This window comes from Bactrocera neohumeralis, chromosome 5 (assembly GCF_024586455.1).
Source record: "Bactrocera neohumeralis isolate Rockhampton chromosome 5, APGP_CSIRO_Bneo_wtdbg2-racon-allhic-juicebox.fasta_v2, whole genome shotgun sequence".
NCBI lineage: Eukaryota > Metazoa > Arthropoda > Insecta > Diptera > Tephritidae > Bactrocera > Bactrocera neohumeralis.
The window spans coordinates 17,552,691-17,580,024 of record NC_065922.1 but is presented as its reverse complement, the minus strand read 5'-3'; the positions used below and the strand labels follow the sequence as shown (position 1 = coordinate 17,580,024).

At 34.9% G+C, this 27,334-nt stretch overlaps 1 protein-coding gene across 1 annotated transcript; it reads left to right on the top strand.

Annotated features, from left to right (window-relative positions):
* Positions 1-59: 59 nt before the first annotated feature.
* LOC126758462 (proton-coupled amino acid transporter 1) lies at positions 60-25,954 on the top strand. The gene is made up of 6 exons (XM_050472730.1): positions 60-595; positions 19,542-19,702; positions 19,771-20,131; positions 20,189-20,640; positions 20,708-20,880; positions 25,231-25,954. The coding sequence occupies exons 1-6, from the start codon at positions 578-580 to the stop codon at positions 25,479-25,481; spliced, it is 1,416 nt and encodes a 471-aa protein (XP_050328687.1). The 5' UTR covers positions 60-577; the 3' UTR covers positions 25,482-25,954.
* The last annotated feature ends 1,380 nt before the right edge of the window (positions 25,955-27,334 follow it).

Here is a 27,334-nt window from a genome sequence, read left to right as displayed (position 1 = left end):
GTAGAATTGCCGAGGGAACCAACCTGCAATTGCTGGCGGCAAAAGTAAATGTATCTTTTAGTCTTCAAGATATCGTAGCGCGATAAAGACGCATTGAAAACATAACGGCGTGACTTACAGCAACAATAAAATATATAATAATAAATGCGTTGGAATACGACAAAAGTTTTCTAATAGCAATTAAATTACATATAAAAAAATAATATTTTTTATTTAATTAAAAACATATTTGAAACAGTTTGCAATAAAGTGTAGATGTAATTAAATACAAAAACAAACAACAAACAAAAATTACTTTGAGGTTTTTTTTTTGCAAATTTTGCGTTTTTTGTTTGGATAAATTTTATATTGCCGGCTTAAAAAACAGTTGTGTGTAAAATTTTTGAAAAGAACGTGCAAAAAAATAAATGCGAAACAGCAAGCAAAACAAAATAGAAAAAATAAACAAGTGTCAGTTAAAATATTATGCGTCGCAAATAAGTAAAAAACATAAAAAAATACAGAAAACTGGTTTGTGAAAATAAAACCAAATTATTTTGCAACAAAAGGGAAATAAAACAACGTGTACACCAGCAATATGATCGTCGAAAATGAGGTGTGTGTGGGTTTACATAATGGCAAAAGTAGTTTTAAATTTTTTATACAACAGTTAATGATTTTTAATGTGAATTTATTTATAGAAATATGTTAAAATAGTTTAAATTGACTTAAGTCGGGTTAAGTTAAGGTTTATATATTTTTTGGTTTCTAGTAAAATTTCTCTGGTCACTTTGCTTATTACAATTTGAATCTTGCGGTTTCTATAGTATAAAGTTAAACAATTACCTCAAGCCTGAGGTTTGTTTCAGAAAAACTGGTTTTGTCAAAACACAAAAAATTATACTCTTTAAGCTCCATTCAGTTAAGTTTCAATTAAGCGGTTACATGGGTTTCCTCGGTTAAAAAAGCCTTTTTCAACAATTTTTTTCTCATATAAAAATGAAATATTTTATTCGAATTTTTTTATTGTTACAAACATACACTATTAACAAAGAAATTCTGAAATTTTTGGAAAAAATATTTTAAATTCGGCCATTCCGACGGATCATCTAAAGTGAGAAAATACGTGTTTTAGTTAAAACCTTAACTTCGAACGTGGACGAAGGAAAAAAACTGAAAATTGGATTTTTGGCAGACATTTTTACAAAAATGAAAATTTCAGTGAAAATTTCGGAACATTTTTTTTTTAAATAGTTGTAATCGAAAATAAATCCTTCGTTCAAGTCTTTAAGAATCGTATCTCAAAGATCTGTGTAAAATTTCATGAAGATCGGTTAAGTAGTTCTCGAGATATCATGCCAACCGACTTCAAAACCCAGTTTCGAGAAAAACGCGTTTAAAGACGGCGCACTTAGCCTAGCTGGCCTCGAGCGTACAAGTTCTCAAGGCTCTATCTCCGAAACTATTACTCGGATCAACTTGAAAATTTAGGACAATATTTTAGAGGTGTTGTAGAATTTAATAAGACTATAAAAATTTAGATTTTACGAAACCCGTAATATCATGTAACCCTTTAAGCAGTTATATCCACTTGTGAATTTGAAAATAACGATTTTTGTGTTTGAATATACATATGTACTTATGTATATAAAAAGTACATATCTACATTTCTATACATATGTATACATATATATATGTAGTATGTATATTTGAAATTATACTCTGACAATTTGAAGTTGATCCGGCAAATAGTTGCGGAGCGTTTTTGGTATGAAACACGTTTCTCCCGAATTGCTGAAATGTAATTCGTTTCGCAAAAAATCCTTTGTTTTTTGGGAAGATGACATTTTGTCAAAAATCAAAATCTTTACTAGTGCTTCGCTCATTAACTATATTATTATTCGTCTATTTTTTTATTTGATATAATTTTAAGCAGAAAACTCTTCCTCCGCGGCCAGACAACATTTTTCGAAGTCCTTCTATAGATCGACTTTGGCAACAAATTTTTGAAAGTGAATCGCGGATTATTAAAGAACAGTAGATTCTATAAATATGCCTTATTTTTATTTATTTCTTATATAAAATATCTCTGAAAAAATCATTAAAACTCCTTAAATGTTTAGAAAATATTCTACCTACCTTCCTTTACATTTACAATTTATTAAAAAAAATCATATTTATATTACTTTTAAGAAATTAATATCATCACATCTACATTAACATTATTTCAACCATTCGAAAAGCGAAAAATAGAAATTTCTCTAAATTTAATTAAATTAGAATGAGAAAGTGTGTCATTTCGAAATCACAATTTTACAACACAATTGCTTCAAACATTGAAATTAATAAATGCCTACATAAATATTTAAATGTTTTTGCATACACCTGCAAACATATATAAATACATATGCACATATGTACATACATACATATGTCATATTTACATATACATACATATGCAGTGATTTGTATGTCCAATAAGCCACAGCGTTCATTCAGCGCCATTGAAGAAGCCACGCACAAATGTGCAACACTTGCGCAAACCAAATTAAAGGCAACAAACAAATATATTTACAAACATACATACATATATAAGAGGCGATGCACTTGTACGTACATATGTGTGTGCATGCATTTCTTTGCATGTGCCCAAACACGGCTGCTTAAGTGATGAATGGAAAATTTCCACAAATGCAGACAAACTACATACATACATCTGGCTATGAATGTATGTACAAACTTACATACATATATGTTTACATAGTATAGATATGTATTTATGCTTCGCTAAAGAGAGCACAAGAATTAAAAGTGAATAAAAGACCAATAAGACAGCGTCGAAGAAGCGTGTGGCGCTGAGTACGCACAAATATCGGCCCGGTCGACTGACTGTCTAACCGTGCGTCTGTTTATATTTGCGATAGAGGTAACGTTAAGCGTGGTATGAGATCACGGGATTTTCGGGATTTCCTCTTTGAGTGTACTTCTGGCAGTACGGGATTGTCGGAGAATAATGGTGTTTCTCGAATAGATTTCAGAATACGAAAATATATAGCGACACTGCCTTTAACTAACTGGTGCCTTGATATGAAGGAGTATAATAGTGGTTCATATCTATACATATTAATTGCCTGGTTAGAGTTCAACTGTCAGTTAAGTTCTGGTTAAAAAATAGTTCTTTACCGAAAGAAGGAGTCTTGATTAGAAATTCCAAGTACAACTTCTAATTTCCCTGCTCAATTCGAAAACCAATGGACGACCACTTATTTACCGTAAAAAAGTACAGAAAAAGGGATGTAACGGTATTTTGACAGTCATTTACCGCTTCACTTCCACATTGTCCATAGTTAGTTACAAGCAATACGAACTTTTTAAATAATATTTATTAAAATCCCGAAATTTTGGTATTTCGGGATTGTCAAATATAGCTGCTGCTATCCTCCCTACTATACCACTTAATAATGTGAGACAGATAACCTGTGCGAAATTTTTATTTAAATCCCGAAATTTGGGTGTTTCGGGATTGTCAAACATAACTACTACAATACCCCTTTTATATCAATTCATAATGTAGAAGTGATAAATCGTTAATTTTTTTTTATTAAAATCCCGAAACTTGGATATTTCGGGACTGTCAGTCATAGCTTGTGCCCCCTACTATACCACTTATACCACTTAATAATGTATGTAGCACCGATAAGCTGTCAGAAATTTTGGTTTGCCATAAATAATAAAAATTTCACAGACAACCGAAGTTTCAGCCTTGATTCGGCAATATTACAATAAACGTTTTCGTAATCAATTAAAACTGCGAATTCACTTCCGGCTTGTTTGTAAAACTCAGTCTCAGTCTACGCTAGACATTCCAGTTTATTTGAATATTAAACAGCTGTGTGTAATACAGCGGTCTTAAGCGGAAAATTACGAAAGCTATAAATCTATAATTGCCATTACAACTAAAAACCAGTCACGTTACATACATATGTATGTATGTACATACATATACATATATTTTTTTTTCAAATACATAAGAAGGCGTCTTTAATTACAGGGTATTTTTCCAAAGAGTTCAACACTTATTTACATTTCTCTTCAACTTTTCGTGAATTCTTTTCGCATTGTTTTACATTTTCGTTTAGAATAACATTTGAAGAATTAGATATGCTGTAGAACTGTTCAAATAAACAATAATCCCGTTGCTAGCTGTCTTTTGGCATTTAAAAATCACGTGATCAGCATAAATATGTGACGTTAATTGTGTCTCCTTGTATAACATTTAAATATCATATAACTAAATTTCGCTCTTTTTTATGGTGCTGTGCTCATGTGCGAATAGAACGCTCGTTGAGTATGCAGACGCTTATTGTTCGCAAATAAGAATTATAACATCTTTACAGTTGTATATTCATAGCTTCATTTGTACAAACATGGTAATAATCGTTAATTTAGCGACATAAGCGGTTAATTGTCATTCGTCACAATAACAATCTTCAGACACAATTACCATAAATCACAGATAAGGTTGACAAACGTGTGAAATTTTTGAGTTGTCACACACTCTGTCATTCTCGTTTTTATTTCTGTAAGATAAATTTTTTAATTGCACAACAGATAACAGAATAGTTTCATAATTTCCTATGATTTGCTGTTGTAGTGAAGCTTCTTTCCACTTATTATACTTCAATTAAGCAAATTTGTGACACTATTGAAATCGACGAGCTTTGACAATAAAGTCTACTTAATAAGTCTCGGTTTGCTATTCTTGCGCCTTGGCTTTTTTCATGTGAAAGCAACAATAAAGTTATGGAGTTAACTTTCGCAAAAGCGTCCTCTCATACCTCTTTAAAGAGGGTGCTACCAATTTCTTTAAACATCAGTTTAGTTTGTTCGATTCGCTACTCTCCAACGTTTGGCGAATCGAAGAGAACTATTATTAATTTGTTAAACGAGTATGATAAATTAAAGGTTATTTGGTAATAGTGTTCATCTGGTGTTCATCTATAGATATGTGGTGATAGATGTTAATAAATATACATATGTTGTGGTCATGCAAATTTGAAAATTCGAACCGATTACACTGTCTCTGATATCTGGTAAATTACCAATGTATGAACTACTATCGGCAAAAAATAATAAGACTTTTATATTTAAATTTCGCGCATTAGGGCTTAAGTGATAATTGTTTGTCCCGAACAAGTGTTTTTGATTGATACAAATTATTCAAAGAGGGTCGAGAAAACGTTAACGATGAACCACCTCCAAGACGGTCATCAACATCATCTGATGATTTACACGTCAATGAAATAAAAGAATTGGTGCTTGAGAATCGACGATTAACAGTCAGAGATTTTACTGGCATCGTTGGAATATCGAAAGGAACAGTGAAAACCATTTTGAAAGATCATTTGGGCCTAAGGAATGTGAAAGCACGATTGGTCTCAAAATCACTAAATTTTTCGAAAAACGGCTTCGAGTTAACGTCTGTGAAACAATGTTTTCCGACTACCAGAATGTCATGAAACGTATTAGAACTGGCGATGAGTCTTGGATCTATACGACCAGGAAACAGAGTATCAGTCGGTCGAATATTGTGGCGAAGGTCAGCCGAAGCCGAAAAAACACGTAAAAGCAGGTCAAATCAAGGTTATGTTGACAGTTTTCTTCGATTATCGAGGTATGCTGCTCTCCGAATTCCTTCCGACCAGCCAGACTGTCAACAAGGAATACTATTTGAGTGTTAAGCGTCGTTTGCGCGAAGCTTTGCGTAAAAAGAGGCCGGAATTATGGGCCGACAACTCTTGGTTTTTGCATTGTTATTTCATGAGTTTTTTGGTAAATTTTCAACCAACATCGTGCCGCAACCAGCGTATTCGCCTGATTTAGCTTCGTGTGACTTCTGGCTATTTAGTCAACTCAACCGAACGCTCCCGGGAGCTACGCGCATTGAAGGCTCTTCCGAAAATTAAGTGTTTCATAGTAGTATACCTAATAATTTCAATACTACAGGAACTCTTTAAACTAATTGTTTTCCGCTGATCCGTTTTGAAATCTCAATCCAAAGATGTGGACGTATTTGAAAAGAGAAGATTTATCGAGTAAACACCGGTTGCCAGGAAAAATCTTTTAAATAATATTTTATAGCAGATTATCACAACTTAGAAACATAACCTTAAAAATACCTGAAACTTTATATGTTATGGCAAACTATGAAACATTCTACTAAGAACTTTAAATACAAATTTGTTCTTTTTTTCTGCTCTTTTTTTTACTATATTCAACATTTTAGCATGTACGAGGAGCGTTAAGAAAGCTGTACCAATTTTAGTTTTTATCGAAACCTTATTATGGTTCTCATCATCATTAGTTTATTTAGTTTACATCTTTTCTTCCAAACCTCATATACTTTGAAAAATTGCTTTTTTTGGGACCATCAAAACTATTTTTTGTATATCCATAATTGATTGTTCATTATAGCCTTTTGTCAAATAACAATAACATCAATCAATAACTGATGGGTGAGTTCGAACGAGTTAACATCTTTTCTCAAATCGATTTATTCTCGGCTCAAAACTATTTAGCCATTTTGATTTTTAAAGACGATTCGACCAGCAGACATCGGCTTAAGCCATCGGTGATATTTCAATTGCCATCGGGGAATACAATTGCATCCATTCTTATATAAAATTGGATACAAATTCTTTCATCTATTTTTTCAACGAAGGAAATTGACGATCCTTCAAAATACATTAAACCTTAGCTGATTTTTTAGCCCTTTAGATTCGAAAAGTCGCCTAACTTTTTGAACACACCTCGTACGTGTGTAAATAAATACTCTGTCGCCTCAATTGTGTCCTTGCCATGTTTCTACTATCGCATTCCGTTAGCCATTTACTATGTAGATATATACATATGTATGTACTATAAGTTTTGTATAAAAGTTGAGCCCTTAGTATAATTCTCTCTGCAATTGAATGCATGCTTATTGTATTGTCATAATTTGTAAGGGTAAAGTAAACAATTTTAAATTAATTTTTATTAATCTCTGCCATGTTATTTGTGCAATCATTTATCGAGCAATGGCATGACATTTAAGCCATTTAATTGCAATACATAATATAATTGCGTTTAAGAATTAAGATCATTGACTCTTTGCTTGGCATACGAAGTGGCACAAATATGTCTATGTGTATGTAAGCATTATAAATATGTAAATACACCTTAGAGCGGGTCGATTCGTTACTGTAAAAACGCGTATTAAGAGGATGTAGAGCACCTACCTATTAAATTTCATCGAGACATATTTTTATAATCCCTATAATCTCTAAAAAACTCAACCTTAAAGTCGCTGGTTTGAAGCCGGTTTTAGACCCGTGATCTCATAGGCATAGTTGTTCAGAATGTGCCGTAGATCATTTCCCACATACGCGCTATTTTTGTTCTCTTTTGGCTCCCTGTAAATCGATCCACTCTAATATGCATAGATACATTTATAAATACTAGAAAATGCACCGGCGCCGTGAAAAATAAGCGAAAATGAAATACTTTGTGAAAATGCTTTTTTTTTATTATTTTTTTTGAAAAATTGCCAAATTTTCTTTTATACATATACTTAAATAAACAAAAAATAATACATCAAATAATACAAAGAATTAACAGAAAATATCTAACAATAATAAAAACAAATATATAGGTGAAGATGTAAAAATATAAATTTATATCAACAAGTTGCATCCGGAAAATCAAAATCGAAAAAAAAACCAGAAACTAGTCCAATGTTAACGTATAACCTATAAATAGAGACATACATAATCACACAATAAATTATTCATGCTCTTTCTTTTAGTTTCCTTTATGAAAATAAAAAAAATATTCCCAGCATTCCATATGTTATGAACTACACTATTCAACATAGCACAGAGTTTAGAATGATCCCAATAGTTTAGCTATCGTAACTACTTCAGAACTAAAATAATAAGGAGGTATACAATTTAGTACCATATCACCTGTCCTATACTCGTATGTATACCTGTCTAAAATGTAAAATTCGCATTGTAGGTATAGTTCCTTCGAGGAACCTTCATAGAACATCAACATATTACATAAGTCGAGAAGCAGTCCCGCTCGCTAAGGAGAAAATGTGGAACTATTGGGATTTTTTTGTTTCTAAAACCTCATATTACATTAGGGCCATCATATTTCGATTTTAACAAACGCAGAATTCTCAAAAACAATTTCCAGAATTATTGGGGACAATCGAGGAACTTAAATCATCATTATTTTGCAAAAACTTATCTGAAAAGAAAACTTCTTTTCACGGAAAGGCGAAGTAAATTTTAAAATTTCGTTATGGTTTACCACAGAAGACTTTACTTTCCAATGATAAAATGTATTAAAATTGTAGTTTTTATATACCTTAAGGGGTAATCTCGAGTCCTGTCAAATATTTCGAAGTTTCTATTATCCAAAGCCCTTCGAATTTGGAACTCTTGCATAAGAGCCATTACTCTAAGTGGGTTTTACGAACCCATATGATGTATTGTCTCTATGTGTCATCCACTCTAGCGGTGGTTTAGTGGATGGATGAAACCGGTGCTATGGGCCTGCTTACGGAGGATTTCGGACGCTCTGGAGATTATCCTTGACATCCAGCCAATACATACACGAGTGAAATATGGAGTCAAACTCGGCCTCATCACGGGCATGGTATGGTATAGTATCATACTCTGTAAATAAATGATGCTCTGTTAATGATTGGCAATGCGGCCGATAAAGAGACCCATGAGAAAGTAAGCGCAACGTTTTCATTCTCCAACAGGGAATAATGGACGAATGATTCTGTAATCGATAGTTTCGACGGCGAAATCTACATAACCACCGATGGATCAAAGGGTGAAATAGGAACAGAAGCGGGGTTCTTCTGCAGTAATCCATACACACGCTTTAAACTAAATGCCTAAAATTCAGTATTTCAGGCCGAAATTGTGGGCATAACAGAACGTGCTAAGTGGGCTTCTGCTCTAACCGTCAAGTTCATAAAGATCTACAGTTACATTTAAGCTCTCACCTTCAGAAAATAGAAAAAGTGGAGCCTGTGAAATGCAGAGCATCGCGCTGCGGATAATAAGACTTTGAAACAATATCCATGCGAATGTCCAGCCTTCAGCCGTATGAGACGGAACATATTCCACGGCTCCCAATGCTTCAACTCAAGAGACATTTGGCAGCTGGGGTGAGAAAGAGTCAGGTACTCAAGTTTAGTATTTTAAAAATTTCAATAACTTAAGGTTTTATTATAAATGCAGCTTGCCACCCTGCACTGAATTTTTCTAAATTTCGCTAGAGATCAATTTTGTGGGAATTCATTATTTAAAATTTTTAAAAATAAAGTTTTTAGTTTAATTTTTCCCTCAATGTGTAGACTAGTGTAATTTCTAACAACAAAACACCCACCCACACACTATAAAAACATTTACTCATATCTGCGCCCGCAGTTGGACCTAAATATGTTCTATTTTTCATTTCGTTTGTCTTCACTCAGCTGTTGGCCAATACCTATTTACATATACACATATATACAATACATATGTATGTACATATATATACACTTAGTAGTAAACACCAACAGCCCACATTGTATTTGTTTTGCCATTGATAATTTCCCACACGGTTAAATAGTTCGTCAAGGCTAAGCGGCTCGCCGCAGACAATGATGGTCAATGGGGCTTGGCAAATATGAAATCAGCAAATCCGTCCCCGATTTTGTAAGTTCCTACAATTAAAATTGAAATAATTTTTGGCTTAGAGTCTCGTTTTGTATTCTTTTTCCTCATTTTTTTTTCCTTTTTTTGGGAGAATATGTAATTTACTCTACACGTTTTAAAAGGCGCTAAAAGGGTGAATGACTATTTAGGTGAATGAATGCAATTAGATTGTATCTAAACATGCCGTGACCTTGTGCTCGAGTGAGAAATGCTATTTTAGTCTTACTCGTGCTGCAACTTTTTTACATGATGTGAGACTTTTTACAATTACTTGGTAAATAACAGTATAAAAGATTCGTTTAGCTGGTACTTAGAACACTGGCTAACACCTGAAAACGTGATCGACATTGGGAAACCAATGATCTGAACCGAAGCATGGTAAAGAAAATCAAAACCCGATGGAACGAGCTACAGGGGTGCAAAAGTCATTTGCAGAACGGTAGATCGGAAATACGTAATATTCTTATTGGCACTCCATAGAAGAGACTGTAGGAATATGATCCGAATACTAACTGGTCACTGTCTGGTGGTGACAGGGAAACAATGGAACATCTTATGTGCACTTGTCCCGCTTTGGCAAGACTACACGGTAAGCATCTGGGGTCCCCAAGGTATGATTTACTAGAAGAGGTATCGATAGTGAGACCACAGAGCCTCTTAAAATTCGCGTCAAGCGCAGGCATCCTAAAGAGTGACTACTCCTCACGGACCTAGTAACTGAACTCCAACTGGTATCGCAAAGGACCAAAACTAGTCTATGCGTGGCTCTTTGGCCTACCAGATTAACCTAACCTTACCTATATATGTATACTGAATAAATATATATGTACATATGTAAATGCAACTAAAAAAGAGATTTTGGGCAAGACGGTCACTTTTTCATTCCCATCTTCCGTTTAAGTGCTTTCACTATTTTTTTAATGTCACCCAAGTCTCTTTAACTTCTTTGTTTAAAACATACAATTTTACATAGTAATTTCATTGAATCCAAAATCGACTCATAGTGGGAAATAATTTTTAATTTCTTAATAGGTGAAATATGTTCCATAATAGAATGATCCGATCTAGTTCAAATATGCATTGGGACAGGGGATTTTCACCAACTTCTCTTAAGTCGAATTTTCCACCATCAGAATCATTTGCTATACAAAGGAACAGGTGGTAATCCCTTGCTTTCAGGTCCGTACTGTACGGGTGAATGCATAATAAGGAACCTCTCAACCAAGCTCCCGGCGACTCACTATCGATATGTGCGGCCTAGTGCTTTATCCTGTTAGAACACAATTCTTCTCTTATTAGCCAAAGCTGGCCTCTTCTGTGTGATTACTTCCTTCAAATGGTGCAACTGTCGGCTGTGTTGTGACAAAAATATGAGTTTGGCGGTAGGGGAGTAGCACTAGTAGCTGATTCTCAACTCATCCCACCAAACACAAAGCAAAACCTTCCTAACCGCCAATTCCGTCTTGGTCACTGTACACCGGCTTCTCGGCTGGTATTTAGTACGAAACCTATCTCTCTATCAATATTGTTATGTCAATCAAGAAGTCGTCGTTCTGAAACATTGATGGCGCTACTAGAATTAAATCCATATGATGTTTAGTTAGTCCTAAACTTCAAAAGGCGCTTGTAAAAATTTGACAGCTGTCGGATAGTTTGTGAATTATCAGCCCTATTCTGAAAAAACCTCATAACTTTAAGTTGAAGAGATTTCTTGTGAAATTTTGTGATTGGCAATTCTTGCTCAAACCTCATAAGAAAAAAAGCTTAAAAAAGTCCCACGTGGGTAAAAACTTTTAGCTGTTAAACCTGTTTTAAGAAAAATAAGCAAACAACCTTCAATAATGTTTTCTCTTGTGACTTAGACGTTATCTACTGGGCGAGACAGATTTTTGGCAATTGTGCCATTAAAGGGCTTCCTGGGATTAGTACTGTAAATATCCTAACAATACATCATTAAAAACTTCAATGTTTCCATAGATTCGAGTTATCAGTCAATACATTTATTCCATAAATTTCCAAGAAGAGGCGTTTGGAAAGAGCTGGTTCAAAGAGTTTTATGACGTCATTTGCGGGTTTTCTTGTGACGTGGATAATTTTCGATGCATTATGATACGCTGAGCTGTCAGAATTAAATTGCCATTTGTTTTCAGCATTTTGTCTTTAGACAGTCATGCAGCGGATGGACCTAAACTATGAAAAAATTAACGTCAAAAACTTGTTTTTGTCTTTAATGTTTATTACAAATTTCATAAAATTGTAAAGAAAAATTCAATTTAAATCAACTATAAGCAAGGCTTAACGGATTTATTAATTTAGTGAAGTTTTCAAAACTAAATAAACAACATAAAAACGCTCGCGTTAATTCTATTCATTTAAAAAATGAAGCAACTTTTGATTTGAAAAAATGGATAAAAAGAATAGGAAGTGAGGTTGGTGACTTTTGTGCTAAAAATTTTAAATGAAAGCAATTGTGGAAAAATGGATAAAAACAAATTTTGCTAAAAATATCAACTAAATGTATACCTCATTCACGAATAGTTGGATATGAGAAAACTCTGTGCAAAGTGGGTGCCCCGCAAGCTCACTTTTGATCAAAAAACGACGAGTTGATGATTCGGAGCAGCGCTTGGAGATGTTCAAGAGTAAAAAACCCGAATTTTTTCCGTCGACATGTGACAGTAAATGTAAAATGGCTCCATAATTTCACTCCGAAGCCCAATCGACAGTCATCCGAGTGGACTGGACGCGATAAACGACTGTGTTTTATTGCCGGACACTTTGCTCTTGACCTGTTAATCTAACGATCGCACTCATACAACGCGAGACACAGATTACCAAAGCCATCTATTGGAAAAATAGTGGATTTCATTTTAGTGGACGTTACAGGTATATGACTAATTAAAGTTTCTGAACATTTTAAGACTAAAAAACTCTTCCAAATTAATTTTTTATTGATAAAAAAAATCTGTAGACGATTTCGTACTGCACTTCCTGTTCTTAAATGATTGACTGATAAAATCTCGAAATATTTTTGAAATACGTTTTAGACTTCGTACGTATGGCACTCATTTTGCCAATAAATTCGTAGTTGGCAACTTTGTAACAAATTATCTTCTGTGCACAAGTATATATTAATATTTTCTGAAGTGCTTTTGAAGTACCTACCCAGACTTTCACTTAAAATATTATATTCTATAAATATCGCAAAAATATTAAAATAACAGCAATTATAACCAGATAAAATCGAAATAGACGAAAACTTTGTAGCGATTAAATACATAACAAGAAAAAACGTTAACTTCGGCTGCACCGAAGCTAATATACCCTTCACAGGTGCATTTCTTTTAGTAACTATGTGTTCAGTTTGTATGGAAGCTATATGCTATAGTTAACCGATCTGAACAATTTCTTCGGAGATTACATTGTTGCCTTAGAAAATAATCTGCACCAAATTTGGTGAAGATATATTGTCAAATGTGAAAGTTTTCCATACAAGAACTTGATTCCGATCGTTCAGTTTATATGGCAGCTATATGTTATAGTGGTCCGATATCGGCCGTTCTGACAAATGAGCAGCTTCTTGAAGAGAAAATGGCGTTTGCAAAATTTCAAAACGATATTTCAAAAACTCATGGACTAGTTCGTATATATACAGACGGAAAGGACGGACGGACGAAGACAGACAGACGGAATGTTAAATCGACTCAGCTCAAGAACTGATTCCGATTTATATATAATATATGTTATAGTGGCTTCTTTCAGATATAAAAATAGACTACATACATATGTATATGAAAGTATCAAATTTCAGAATGCAGAATATGTCTCATATTTTGATCCAGTTATATTATGAAATACAGGTCTTATTTCGAAATATTTTTAAAATCTGGTCAACTTAAGTATAAATATATACTATATGTGTTATGAATTCATATAGATTGAAAATCACACGTCATACGTTTTTAAGTACACACTCATGACTCTCTACTTATCTAATGTAAAAGCATAAGTATTAACTTTAGTAGTTACTTTGATATGTTAAATGTGCTAAGTCACATGTGTTTTTAAGAGTCACATGCATCGATGCATTACATTTAAGAACTTAAACCTATCTATATATTTTTATAATACATGACTAATACTGTTAATTTGATGTGATAGATAGGAAAATAAATTGAGTAAATACAACGTAACAAGTTAATATACAAATCTTGATAAACACATTAGTATAAATTGGTTTATTTAGAATGAACATGTGTAGAATTGATAAGATAATTTATCATTTATTTACTGTTACAACACTAAATTTTTTGTCTAGACGAGTAGCACTCGAATGTTATCGCATAAATTTTGTCGGCAATATATACTAATTACATTGATTGCATACTTTTAGGTGGTTTAATTTTAGTGATCTTGTACTTCAAACAAAAATAGCTTCATTTTCTTCCGGGTGATTAGTGTGATATCCTGAACAAGTTGGATTAAGTTTGCTTTTACAAAAATAGCTTTAGTTTCTTCTGACATTTTGTGAACAGGTTATATTAAGTTTGAAATACCCAAAATTTGTCAGTGTGTATGTTTGTTGCATTATCACGACTAAACGTCTGAAGCGATTTTAAAAAAATTTGGTATGGAGTTAGTGCTAGTTAACTGGATTAACATATAGGCTACGTTACTGCGATGAAAATGAATTCGCGGATAAAGTAGTGGGAACTTTATACACAACTTTTTCAAATAAAACTTGGTACTTAAATGATGCCAATTCGTACGTAAACTCTTCGACCCATTTGAAAAGTAAAGTAGACATGACTCAAGGGACAATAAGCAAGTAGAAACGAAGCGGCGTGGAGAGCGCTGGGTTTACCCTCACAAACGACGTGCGCGTACATTTTATAGCGGCAAACCTGTAAGACAGAGTTGCAAAACCGCCTATTAGCAACCTTACCGCATTTTTCCGAATGTGCCTTAAGGACGAGTTTGCGCGGACTTTGTTCTATGTAGAAGTGCTAAGGCATTACATATGGAATCCGTCACGAAAAGAATGGAAAAGTTGAGTGCAGGACGCATCCGTGGACGGTTGGTCTGTTGTAAGATCTCAGATGCCCTGGGTAGTATTAATATCGTACACAATGTAATCAAGATAAGTTGTTGTCGACCTCATCCAACGGTAGGTTGGAAACGCGCTGTTTCGTCGGTGTCAGACCGAAAAGAGAAGGGTGTCAGATGAGTAGGTTGTTGAGGTGCCCAGTGTTCATTGCACGCTGGACTTATATTAGATATATCGGGGTCTATTCTGGATAAATAGGCGTTTAACCTGCTACAGTATCCAGAACGAAGCTGCGCAAGGGTCACTCTCGTTTTTCGCAGAAACTCGAGCTCTCTGTCTGCAATGAGTGGTGGTTTGACTCTACCTGCGCGCTCCCCAACCCCTGGTAATTGTGGCACAAGTATAAAAACGCTTTGTCAGAAGACATTGCTCGCCGATAGCAAGGGATAACACTAGACAACGATGGCATAATTTTTAAAGAAGCGCTGAAATTTATTGTGGATAAAATTTTTGCCTGCTCCACAAAGAACAGAAGAGCTGTCCACTGATTTGGTCAGAGGGCTGGGGTATGATACTATACTATTTTCAATTTAATAACAAAACACATAGCTAGCGGACAAAGGAGTATTTTTTTCTTGGACGCATCTCGATGTAGCGGCAAAACTTTCTTGGTACACTTGCTGCTAGCACAGACAAAGTGGTTGCGCTGGCTGTTGCATCCTCCGGAATAGCCACAACCTTGCTAAGTGATGGCAGAACCGCACACTCAGTATTCAAGCTCCCGTTGAACCTTGCCAGTGCAAAAACGCCCGTTTACAACATCAACAGAAATAATAGTATCGGTGTTCTATTGCAATTGTGCAAATTTATCGAGTAGAACGAATACTCAATGCACGAACAAGCGATTGAAGCACTGGAACGCAGCTTGCCAAATATTCGGAGTAATCGAATTGTGATGGATGGAGACGTTGCCGATTTTCTAGCGGAGTACTGCGAGAGACGAGATGAATGCATGGCTTCGCCGTTGTTTACTTCAAATATTAAAATATAGTATGCATCTCTATAGTGTTGTTGTTATCGGTTGATCTCTTCATTATCCATATGAGTTCCAGCCTTAGTTCTAAAAAATATCTGTTTTTATGTGGGACTTTTTTAGTCATACGGGAGGTACATGGCTTTACATCGATCATTACGGATGCTTATCTAGTATGGACTGACTAATGGAGCGGAACTTAAACTTATCAGTAATCGAAAATGTTTTTATGGGTATTTTTCCCTCAATATAATTTTACCAAAGCTTTGTTTTTTGAATGACTATTGGAATAATTTTTTTTTTGTATTTGTATACTTTTATATGTTCACACCCTTAGGTTATTAAAATTTCTACAATGCCTTTGTATACCAGCTCATAAATATTTAGTGCTAAATACTTGTATAAAAAACAATTGTTATAAACAATTTTATGACAAATAAAAAAACACGCATTTCTCACATTAATCACGAACTTGGTGAGTTGCCCAAAAATTTTCTCAAGAGCGTCAATCGACTTATAAGACGCCACAACTTTATCTACGCCAACATTGTACTTGCCAAAATTCATTTCTTTTGTTTTAGCTTTAATACTTTAAGTAAATTTCCGTGTTATTAAAAATAGATGAGTAAATATGCCAAAGCTCAAAACTTTCCATTACGCCTTTATACTTTGAAGCGCCACCGAGCAAAAACAAAAACCAAAAATCCACAAAATAAATTGTGCAATTCATTGTCGCCATATAGTCGGTATTTATATGTTTCTATATATATTTAATTATTTTTTAACTGATACGTATGTATATATCATATGAGAGTCAAGTTATAAGTACTTTGCACCGCTTGTCGCTGCTTGCTTCAATTAAAACTAATCAAAATATACTTGCACACAATAGTTAATAGAAAAAGTGAAAAGGCCTTTGATTGTCAGCGGTGTCGCATGTTCTCCAACTCTCGTCAAGCATTTAACATTTTTGAACTAACGTCATAAGTTGTCAAAGAAAAATGAGCCGACGTATGCTCATCAACACGATCAAGATGATTTGTGAATTTACATTGCATAATTCTTCGAAGTTACCTCTCTCCTCTCCAAGCGCAACCACCATACAGGTGCTGTATTTGTTGACGTTCTCTCGCGAGATCTTATAGTTAAACCTACCGGTTCTGCTCGTCTCGTGTATATACGAGTATGCCCCCTAACTTACCGGCATGTGGTCACGTTTTCGGTTGTTGATGTTTCCAATTATTCAGCAAATATTTGCCGCTTCCATTCAATTCTAATTTACTTCTCATTTATTGTGATTTCTAATACATATATACATTGTTATTTACATATGTTTCTCTATACGTTTTCCTGCATTTATCTATTTGGTGATAATTGCTTTGATAGGCATGCAAATAGTTATTGTTTTCTCACTCTCCATTAAATATAGCAATTACTATTCGAAATTGTCTAAAATGTTGGGAAAAAAATTTACGATTATTTTAATAGCTTAAAATACATTTGTTATGTTAATAGCTACTTTAATTGTAGTGAAACTATATATAGAGTGATTGTAGTCTATATACATACCTACACGTATGTACTTGTATATAGTAAAACCAAATATGCATTTGGATGCAAAATTTCTAATACAAAAGACTATTCAACCGAACACGTCAATAGAGAAAAACTGGAGGCTCGGGAAGTATATAAGATGCGGGCCCCTGGACCATCAATTGTCTGATATTACATATTACAGGCGTATATATATTATAAATTGTTGAAGAGCAGCGGGCTCCTCTCAGAACTCTGGGCTCGGGAGAAATATTCCCCGATCTCCCTCTCTCTCTCTCTCTTTCATTGGAACCTAACGTTTAAAATTTTTCAGAAATACTCCGGTTGAGATTTTCTATTATAATATGTACTAATTATTTTTTAATTATTTATTTTAAAAGTGTGGTTAACAAATTTATTTGTCACACGGAGCTAAATCAGTCGACTACGTTGGTAAATGCAGTATACGACGGTGCATTATCGTTTTGTAAAAACCAAGATTTGTCACTCCATAATTCCGGCCCCTTTTTATTCTTTGTTTTCAGTTTGGCCGGTCAGAAAGAATACCGAGCTCACCACATCCAATAATCGAAGAAAACTGTCAACATAACCCAGATTTTTGACCTGTTTTTGGCGTGGTTTTTTCGGTTTCGACCCACCTTTGCCCCGATATTTGGCCGATTGCTCGTCTGTTTCCGGGAAGTAAGCATAGGTCCAAGACTCATAGCCAATAATAATACGTTTCATGGCATCTTGCTAGACGGAAAACATTGTTTCACAGACGTAAGCGTGAAGCTGTTTTTCGAAAAAATTTAGTGATTTTGATTTAGGCCAAATGATCTATCAAAATGGTTTTCACTGATCCTTCCGATATTCCAACGACACTGGTAAGATCTATGACTGTTAATCGTCGATTCTCAAGAACCAATTCCTTTATTTTATTGACGTGATGATCATCAGTCGATATTGAGGGCCGTTCTGGTCGTGGTTCGTCGCCAACGCGTTCCCGAACCTCTTTGAATGATTTGTAGCAATCAAAAATATTTGCTCGTGACAAACAATTATCACCGAAGGCCTTTTCCAACGTTCTAAATGTTTCGGCACCAAAAATTTGATTCCGCACACAAAATTTAATGGAACTTTTGTTGAATAATTTCATTATTCCAACGACGCCAGAAAGAATTCTGCCTGTTAAAAATGATTTTTTATGACAGAAACACGTTCGGAGTATTGCCATTGATCCAAGAACTTGTGTCTTTCTTTATTTAGCCCTACATTATCACAGCTATGTCGCCGGTTTTTGGAGTCTCCATTTTTATCTCCCCCTCTATTTTTATTTTATTGCCAGCATTCTATTTACAGTCGATCTTGCTATCTTAGTATTTTCTGCTAAAAGAAAAATCCTAGAACTTAAACGAAATTCAATTTGATGAATTTGAACATGACAATTCATTTAAGTACTAACTTATGCTCATCGTTAAGGTATTGCATTAATGGGGTTGGCTGTAGTCATAGTTATGGAAAAATTAGAATTATTTTTTTTTTAATTAACGAAATAGCTACCTAAAAAACATCTTTGCCTGATTCTCGAGGAACATTTAAATGTTTATGAAGTATCGTAATAAAAAAATTCTTCCATCAGGCACTAGTTTTTCAGGGTTTTTTAAAAGCTATGTAAACTTAATAGAAATCTACTGAGAAGTTTTCATGCCAGTTCAACCAGTTCACATGCAAAAACGCATTTGAACTTTTGCAGTTACTACTAGCTACCTCTTCTTGAACGTTTCAGAGTGCCCGCCGGAGAACCCCTTGCTAATTATCGAATAACCCGAAAAATTTCGGATTTATTTAAAATGTTCAGATAGTATCTCTAATTATATTTTACTTTAAGAAAATGCTAAAAAAAATATTTTAATTTGAAAATTCTTACTATTCCTGACCCCTTAGTATGTTATAATTATTTATATTTCGGTTTCTAAAAACTAACAAGCTCGTTCATAGAATATTTGAAAAAAAAAATAATGAAAACATAAAAATATTATTCTCATGACATAGTTTTGTATTTCAAAAAGCCATAAGCATGTAAATCATTGAGGAGTTGATTCAAAATAAAATATAGTTAAACAGTAGTTTTCCTAGTAAAACATAACCTCTAATTTTTTTTTATATTTCACATTTTTATTTTTAGAACCAAACATACACTCAGGTGCCTTTGGAGAATAAACCCACTGAAGCTAATGCTAACAAAGCCATAGACGATGCAGTGCAGCAAAGGAGTGATGTGGAGAAGATGGCACAGGTTAAGCTGAAGAAAGAAGGCGAAAATGCGCCTGAGCACCCGCCAACAAAGTAAATGCACATACACATACAACTAACTCGTGAATCAAAATTAATAACAAATTCCTCTCTGCTTATAGCTATATCACGACGCTAATACACATCTTCAAAGGCAACATTGGACCCGGTCTCTTCGCTATGGGTGATGCCTTTAAAAATGGCGGCATAATTGTGGGACCCATACTACTCGTAGTTATCGGCGTAATTTCGGTGCATTGTCAACATGTGCTCGTCAATTGCTCCGAAAAGATGCGCGCTCTAACTAACGGTGTAGTGTGTGCCGACTATGCCGAAACGGTAGAGCAGTGCTTCGCAAACGGACCTGTCAAACTGCGTACCTGGTCGAAAATGATGAAAACCATTGTGAATATTTTTATATGTGTCACACAATTGGGTTTTTGTTGTATTTACATCGTGTTCATCAGCACAAATATGAAGCAGGTAGTTTTTGAGAACAGAAGAGTGAAAATCAAATCTCTAACTGCCTGAATTTTTTAGATCTTCGATGCCTACGAAGTCGATATCGATGTACACCTTGTAATGGTAATCATGTTTGTGCCCATCTTGCTAACCTCGCTCATAACGAACCTCAAATGGTTGATGCCTGTGTCGCTGATCGCCTCCATTTGCATGGTTGTGGGTTTGGCCATAACCATATTTTATGCCCTGAAGGATGGTGTGCCCAGCGCGGCGGAGCGCAAACTTTACACTGACGGTCCCCACTTGGCGCTGTTTTTCGGCACAGCGATCTTCGCCTTTGAGGGCATAACTTTGGTGCTGCCCCTGCGGAATGCCATGCGTAAACCCTCGGACTTTGCTCGCACCATGGGTGTTCTGAACACGGGTATGACCTTGGTGACCTTCATGTTCTTGTTTGCCGGTATCTTGGGTTACCTCAAGTGGGGCGAGGAAGTGGGCGGCAGTTTGACTTTGAACCTGGGCGATACTATGTGAGTTATATTTATTGAATTATGAAGGTGCATACTTAACAGTTATTTATTTATGTTTTTTCTGCAGTTTGGCGCAATGCGTAAAGGTCATGGTTTCAATTGGTGTGATGCTGGGTTATCCCCTACAATTCTTTATTGCCATACAAATTATGCTGCCAAATGCTATACAAATTTTCCATTTACAAAGTCGTCCATTTACCGGAGAGCTGCTTTTCCGCACGATTATGGTGGTGCTGACCTGTGAGTATATTTTAAATAGATTTATAGGGTTGCCTTATTAAATTTATTTCATAATATGTCAAGATATCTTACATAATTACATTTATGGTTAGTAGGTAACCAGGATATCGAAAATCATTAGGTATCATCATTTAGAGAGTTAGACATTTGATCATCATTAGTTTATGGAGGCTAAGGACAGTACTGAACTGATTTTATCCACCTTTATTACCAGAAAATCTACAGCTCGCTTATTTTACTTATTTTTTCTCGGATTTTGAGCGATATTTTCAGTATGAAGTCTGCTTTATCTACGCAGGTTCTCATATTCTGTATTTGTTAGGTTAATCTGGTAAGCCAATATACCAGTTTTGGTCCTTTGCGATACCAGATGTAGTTCAGTTGCTAGGACCAAGAGGAGTAGTGATGCCTTAGGATGCCTGCGTTTGACGCGATTTTTAACAGACTCTGTGGCCTTACTATCGATACCTCCTCCAGTGTATCATATCGTGGGGCCCCCAGATGCTTACAACGTGGGCTTACCAATGCGGGAGAAGTGCACAAAGGTTCCTTGCTCTAGACATTTCCTACAGTTTTCTCGATCTGCCAGCCCCATTCTGCGAGCGTGTGTTGCCACCAGACAGTGACCAATTAGTATTCCCATTATGTTCCTACAGTCTCTTCTATCGCGTGCCAATAGGAATTTTAAAGGTATAGTCCGCAGGTATAAATATGTGAACCATATTTTAGTGAGTGAATATCGATGACCGAAACTAATTGTAGTCAGAAGGTGCAAAGACAGGTGAGGCAAAACTTTCCAGTTGCTGTTTCCAAATAGTTTTAACCAGTCTTACAACAGTGACCAATCCTTGTTGTGATCCGAAATTATTGCACCGAATGTTTTTCGACAATCGTTCGCTTCAATTTGATGAGTTCTTGTCAGTACCTCTTTCATAGTTTCGCGCGGTCTTAAAAGTTCATACTACAACACACCCTTCTTATTCGAACAAATACAGAAGATTAACTTGACGTCAAGAATATTCGTTTAGCCCTTTAGGCTTGTCGCAATGGATCTATTTTTCATCACAAGTAACAAAATCCACTTATTTTTATCGCTTTCAACCGGCATTTCTGACATGCAAAATCGTCTTTGAACGCCTCTTGGCTTCAATTCATATGAAAACCAATTTCCTCTCTTATACCTTTTGAAATTGCTTTTTGAGTGATTCTTAAAGGCTCTGTGAGCTATTTTTGGGTTTGAAAAAAATCTGCATCCAATAATCTTTCCATTTCCTCATCATGAAACATTTTTGCCCTCCAGTATGTTCTTCGTCTTCCAGCCAAAAGCACCAATTTCAAATCTTGCGACCTATTTTTGGCTACAAAAAAAATAGAATAATCACTTCCCGTCAATTTTGCGTTATTTGACTAAACAATTATTATTTTTACGCTTCGAGGCATGAAATATGTATACCTAAAAAGACGCATAAGGACATTAGTTGTCCAATGATTGTTCGGAATACAAAATTTCGTGGCAAACCGCATGAATATACTACTTATTGATCAGCTACATATATATTTCAAAGCGGTCTAATCTGCTTCTGTACATTGTACACTAATTGTACAATAAGAATGTGAATAGAATGTTTAAAATCAAAATTTGGATGAGGAAGTTATTTCACTTAAGATTTCTTAGATTAAAAATAATTGGTGGCATGGCGACAGTCCGAATTGGCCAATATGTAGTACCGATCTCCTCAGAGTACCAAGAAACACATGTTTCATCAAGACATTATAGTTCTTGCTCAATTAAACCTGCGCAGTGAAACGGATATACAGATGAGACAGACATCCAGTAATCAATTCTTTCGGTCATTTTCATAATTTTAATATTTATGAGCTTATATCTATCTAGATTGATTTAAAGTCTTTCAAACAACAATTAAGCGAAGAAAATTATTCTTAATAAAAAACGTGTGATGATTTTCATAATCATTATTCACATGAGAATGACAAGATTCCCAGAAATAAATCATTAACTATTTGTAAGTCTGTGCTACGACAGACTTAATGATCTGACAGCTGGATATTTTCAAATTTCTCATTTCTCTTCAGCTTGTCGTCACATTTATGAATATTAATTATATTATTCTTAATGATGTCAGTGAAAAATAATATTAATCGACTGAGGTGTATATGTAACAAGAAAAAACGTTAACTTCATCTACACCGAAGCTATAATACTCTTCACAGCTGCAAATTTTTCTTAGAATAACTTGATTTTGATCCGTCAGTTTATATGGCAGCTAAACTTATCGTCCCCTCAATATAACAATAGCGTATAATTTTTTTGGGGTTTTGAGAAAATCGAGTTTAAAGTTTTTGTCAAATCAGATGTCTATTAAAACCTCAATATCGCGGTAAATAAAAATTCTTCATAGTGGATTTGTCGATGAGTACATTATACCGTTTCTTGTCTTTAAATTTACTAAGTTTCTTTATTCTACGCATCCTTTAAGACCATAATTATGTTATTCAAAGCGCAAGTCGTCCATATAGGCCATTTATTTTTTAAGGAATTCGTATGATGTATCTGATACACTATTTTATTTTGTATGGTATACGCTGTTTTATTCAATAATTTTACGGTATTTTTATTAAAATATTTGATCTCAAAAATATCAATTTGTAACATTATAAAACAGTAATTAATTCATAGTTTTGTTAATTCAGTGGCATTTATTCATTACTTTCCAATTTGGGTTATTATAAACCAAAAATTATGACAAATGAAGGTATACATTGCGTAAATCAAAAATAACTAGAAATTCGTCTTCATTCTCTTCCTCTGCTACATCTGGCTCATCTAAACAATTTCGCTTGTTTCCACCTCGTAAATTAAAAAAAATGACTGCGAGCCACGAGGAATTACACTCTTTTTGCACAAATTTTAAAGATCATGCAGCTTTCGATTACAAATTGGCAGCTCTTTATTGTATTTGCCAGTAAACGAAAAGTTGAACACCTCTTTTTGAGGTATCTCTATGACCGGCAATCCCACATCGAAATCAAACTCATCAGTCTTTGGAGCAATTTCCACAACGACTGGTGGTTTCGTGTCACAGCCTGTTGATATTTACCTTACTTACTTCACTTACATTATATAAAAGACAATACTCACTCAGATGTTTAAAATACATATTTTTAATGAACAAACTTTCTCTGCGAAATGAATTTTCAAGCTGAAATTTCAAATGACTACAATATTTCCTTGGCATTCATGTAGTCAAAACAACGTAAAAATCGAATAGGCTACTACTCTTGTAAATTTCTGATAAAACTTTCGAATTTGTATTGAAAGTAAAACAGCTTATGTGGAGTATAGAATGCGCATACACTATTATTCTTTTAACAACTTTGCAGAAGCAATTTCAAGCAAAACAGCGCATATGAGCATATACACTTATTGAAGGAAATTTTTGAACATGAAATTATACACCATTATTTCCAATGACATTTTGACCCACTTTGTGGAAGTAGAATTTGACGAAATTTTGACCAGACATAGAATCAATGATGGAGATTCTAAATATGCAATAAAAAAATAATGGCGTATGGGCACATACGCTATTGTTATATTGGGGGGACGATATACTATTATGAGCCGATGTGAACAATTTCTTCTGAGATTGTTCTGTTTCATTGGAGAATTATTCCATCCAAATTTTTAGCGCGTCCATATAGGAACTTGATTTTGGTAATTCAGTTGATATGACAGCTATATGCTTTAGTGGTGCAATATCAGCGGTTTCGAGCAACTTCTTGGAGAGAAAATTTGCTCAATTTCAGATCAATATATCGAAAACTGAGTGACTAGTTCAGGTATATAAAAGTAGACAGACAGGCATAGCTAAATTGACTCAGATCTTCAAGCTGATCATTTATACATATAATTTATATGGTCTCAGACGTTTCTGGGCAAACTTGGTGACAAACTTAATACACTCTGTTCAGGTCGATCTTCTTTCCTCATTTGTAGAAACTACAATCTTTTTAACCCCAATCAACGATTTAAAGAAGTATTAGACATTTCAAAAAACAATTATATGAAGATTTGCCACTGGCTACTGATATGAAAAGTGTTGACGTGACAGTTTACATTCAAGTTTTATAGCATAGTTTTAGGCGCCGTGGCATAAACTTTTCCAAGAAGTCTGACTCATCTCTCAATCATAAGTACAAGTATCACTTTACCCTATATCATTTCATTAAAAAAGATAATAAAAGATTGCTTAAGAACAATTAAGCAGGGAATACTGTGTCTGATTATAACATAGAAAATATATATAATTATTTGAATTTATCTTCCAGTATGCATTGCTGAACTGGTGCCCGCTTTGGGTCTCTTCATGTCACTCATCGGTGCGCTGTGCTCCACTGCCTTGGCCCTGGTATTCCCACCGATGATTGAGCTACTGATTAAACGCGACGATAATAAAGGACCCGGCGTTTGGTTGTTCACCAAAAATATTGTCATACTCATATTGGCCTTGATGGGCTTCTCGACTGGCACTTACGAGAGTTTATCGCAAATCGTGACACATTTCAATGAAGCGCAATAACATTTACGGAGAACTCTGAGAAAGTGTTACTCGAATAGGTCTGCGTACATATACTATATAAGTTTACAGTATACACACATACATGCATACCTACACACGTGGGTGTGTGTGTGTTTAGTTGTAGCTACAATAAGTTTGTGAATTTATTAGACTAGATTTAGCGTATTTAGAAAGTGATTAGAATGTCTATGTGCCAATGTGATTTTTAGTGTTACACGATACTTCAGATATCAACTATAATCATTACTTTTTTGAATGTATATCATTTATATTTATAGTGTTGATTTCACAAAATATTAAATAAAAGCAGTAGGTATTCCTGTCAATAAATAAAGTGAGATCGTGGAAATATGGCGATCACATGACTAGTTTTGTATACCAACAAATGTCAAATTTTGGAACCACCAGTTTTTTATATGTAAGTTAAAAATAAAGCTTTAAATATATATTAATAAAAAATATTTTTCATTAAACTTATCTGTTTATATACATACTTATGCCTTATTGCATATGAAATGTAAGAAGATTTTGAAACGTATATCTATTTTTAAAATATTGATTTCGATGCCAAACTTCGTGAAGATATTTTGTCAAATAAAAATTTTTCCGTACAAGGACATTTATTTGATCGTTCAGTTTGTAAGGCAGCTTCCTGGGAAGAAAAGGACGCATGACAAAGCAATATTTCAACACTTGGAAGGTATTAGGTTGCGTATATACAGACGGACATGGCTAAATCGACTCAGCTCATCACACTGATCATATATATAAGTACATATACAAGCTTTTGTCCGGAAAGTAATAAGACTGAGTTGATTAAAAAAAATTTATTGAATTAAACGTTACAATTCTTTAAAAACTTTCAAAATAGGCTCCTTCTGCGTCGATACAGCGCTGCCAGCGCGATTTACAAGCATCGAAGGCGTCAGGAAAGATATTCTCCGGAATAATCTAGAGAACCCAGGTGCATACTGCTAGGATCCCCTCTTTTATCTCAAAATTCTTGCCTTTCATTGGCCTTTTCAGGCAAGGAAACAAAAAAAGTCCGGCGGGCCAACTCTGGGCTGTGGGGCGGCTGCGGAAGCATTGGGATGCTGGCTTTAGTTAGGCCGTGTGAGCCGGGGCGTTGTCGTGGCGCAACTACCAATCGGCTGCGATGTCTTGTCGGACCCGATTGACCCTTTGTTTGAGCCTCTTGAGGACTTCCACGTATAACTTGGCGTTGACGGTTTGTCCAGGAAGAACAAATTCATGGTGGACCATGTCTTTGATGTCAAAAAAGACAATGAGCATGGATTTGCTCATTCTTCCTTTTTTGGGCGAGGAGACGCAGTCGTCTGCTACTCGGAAGATTGCCCCTTTTTCTCGGGATCATACTCAAAGATCCATGATTCGTCACCGGTGATTACGTTAAACAAAAATTGGGGGTCACTTTCACACATCATCAAATTTTCGTTGCGCACTTCCACCTCTGCTCTAACGAACGCTGCATTTTCGGCTTGCACCACTCACAGAAATACGTCGCGCGAAAATGTTTGTCCTGACTCTCCAGATGCTTTGGAGACAACTGACCAGCCATTTGTTCCTTAGCTATGAACGCCCTCTGCCAAATCCAGTCGGTACGCGCCGAAGTACAGTCGCGGGGGAAGAAAGTCAGTCCTATTATTCCGAACAAACCCGATTATTTCCGAACAAACCCTGTATATCTCATTCCATTCAAAATTTACTTTCAACAATTTTTGTTTGTTAATATACATTTTTCATAAAAAACTTTTCAATAAAAAAACTGAAATTGAATAAAAAAATATTAGTTTAGAAAAATTTCCCTTTTTTTCATAAAAAGTGTCTAAAAT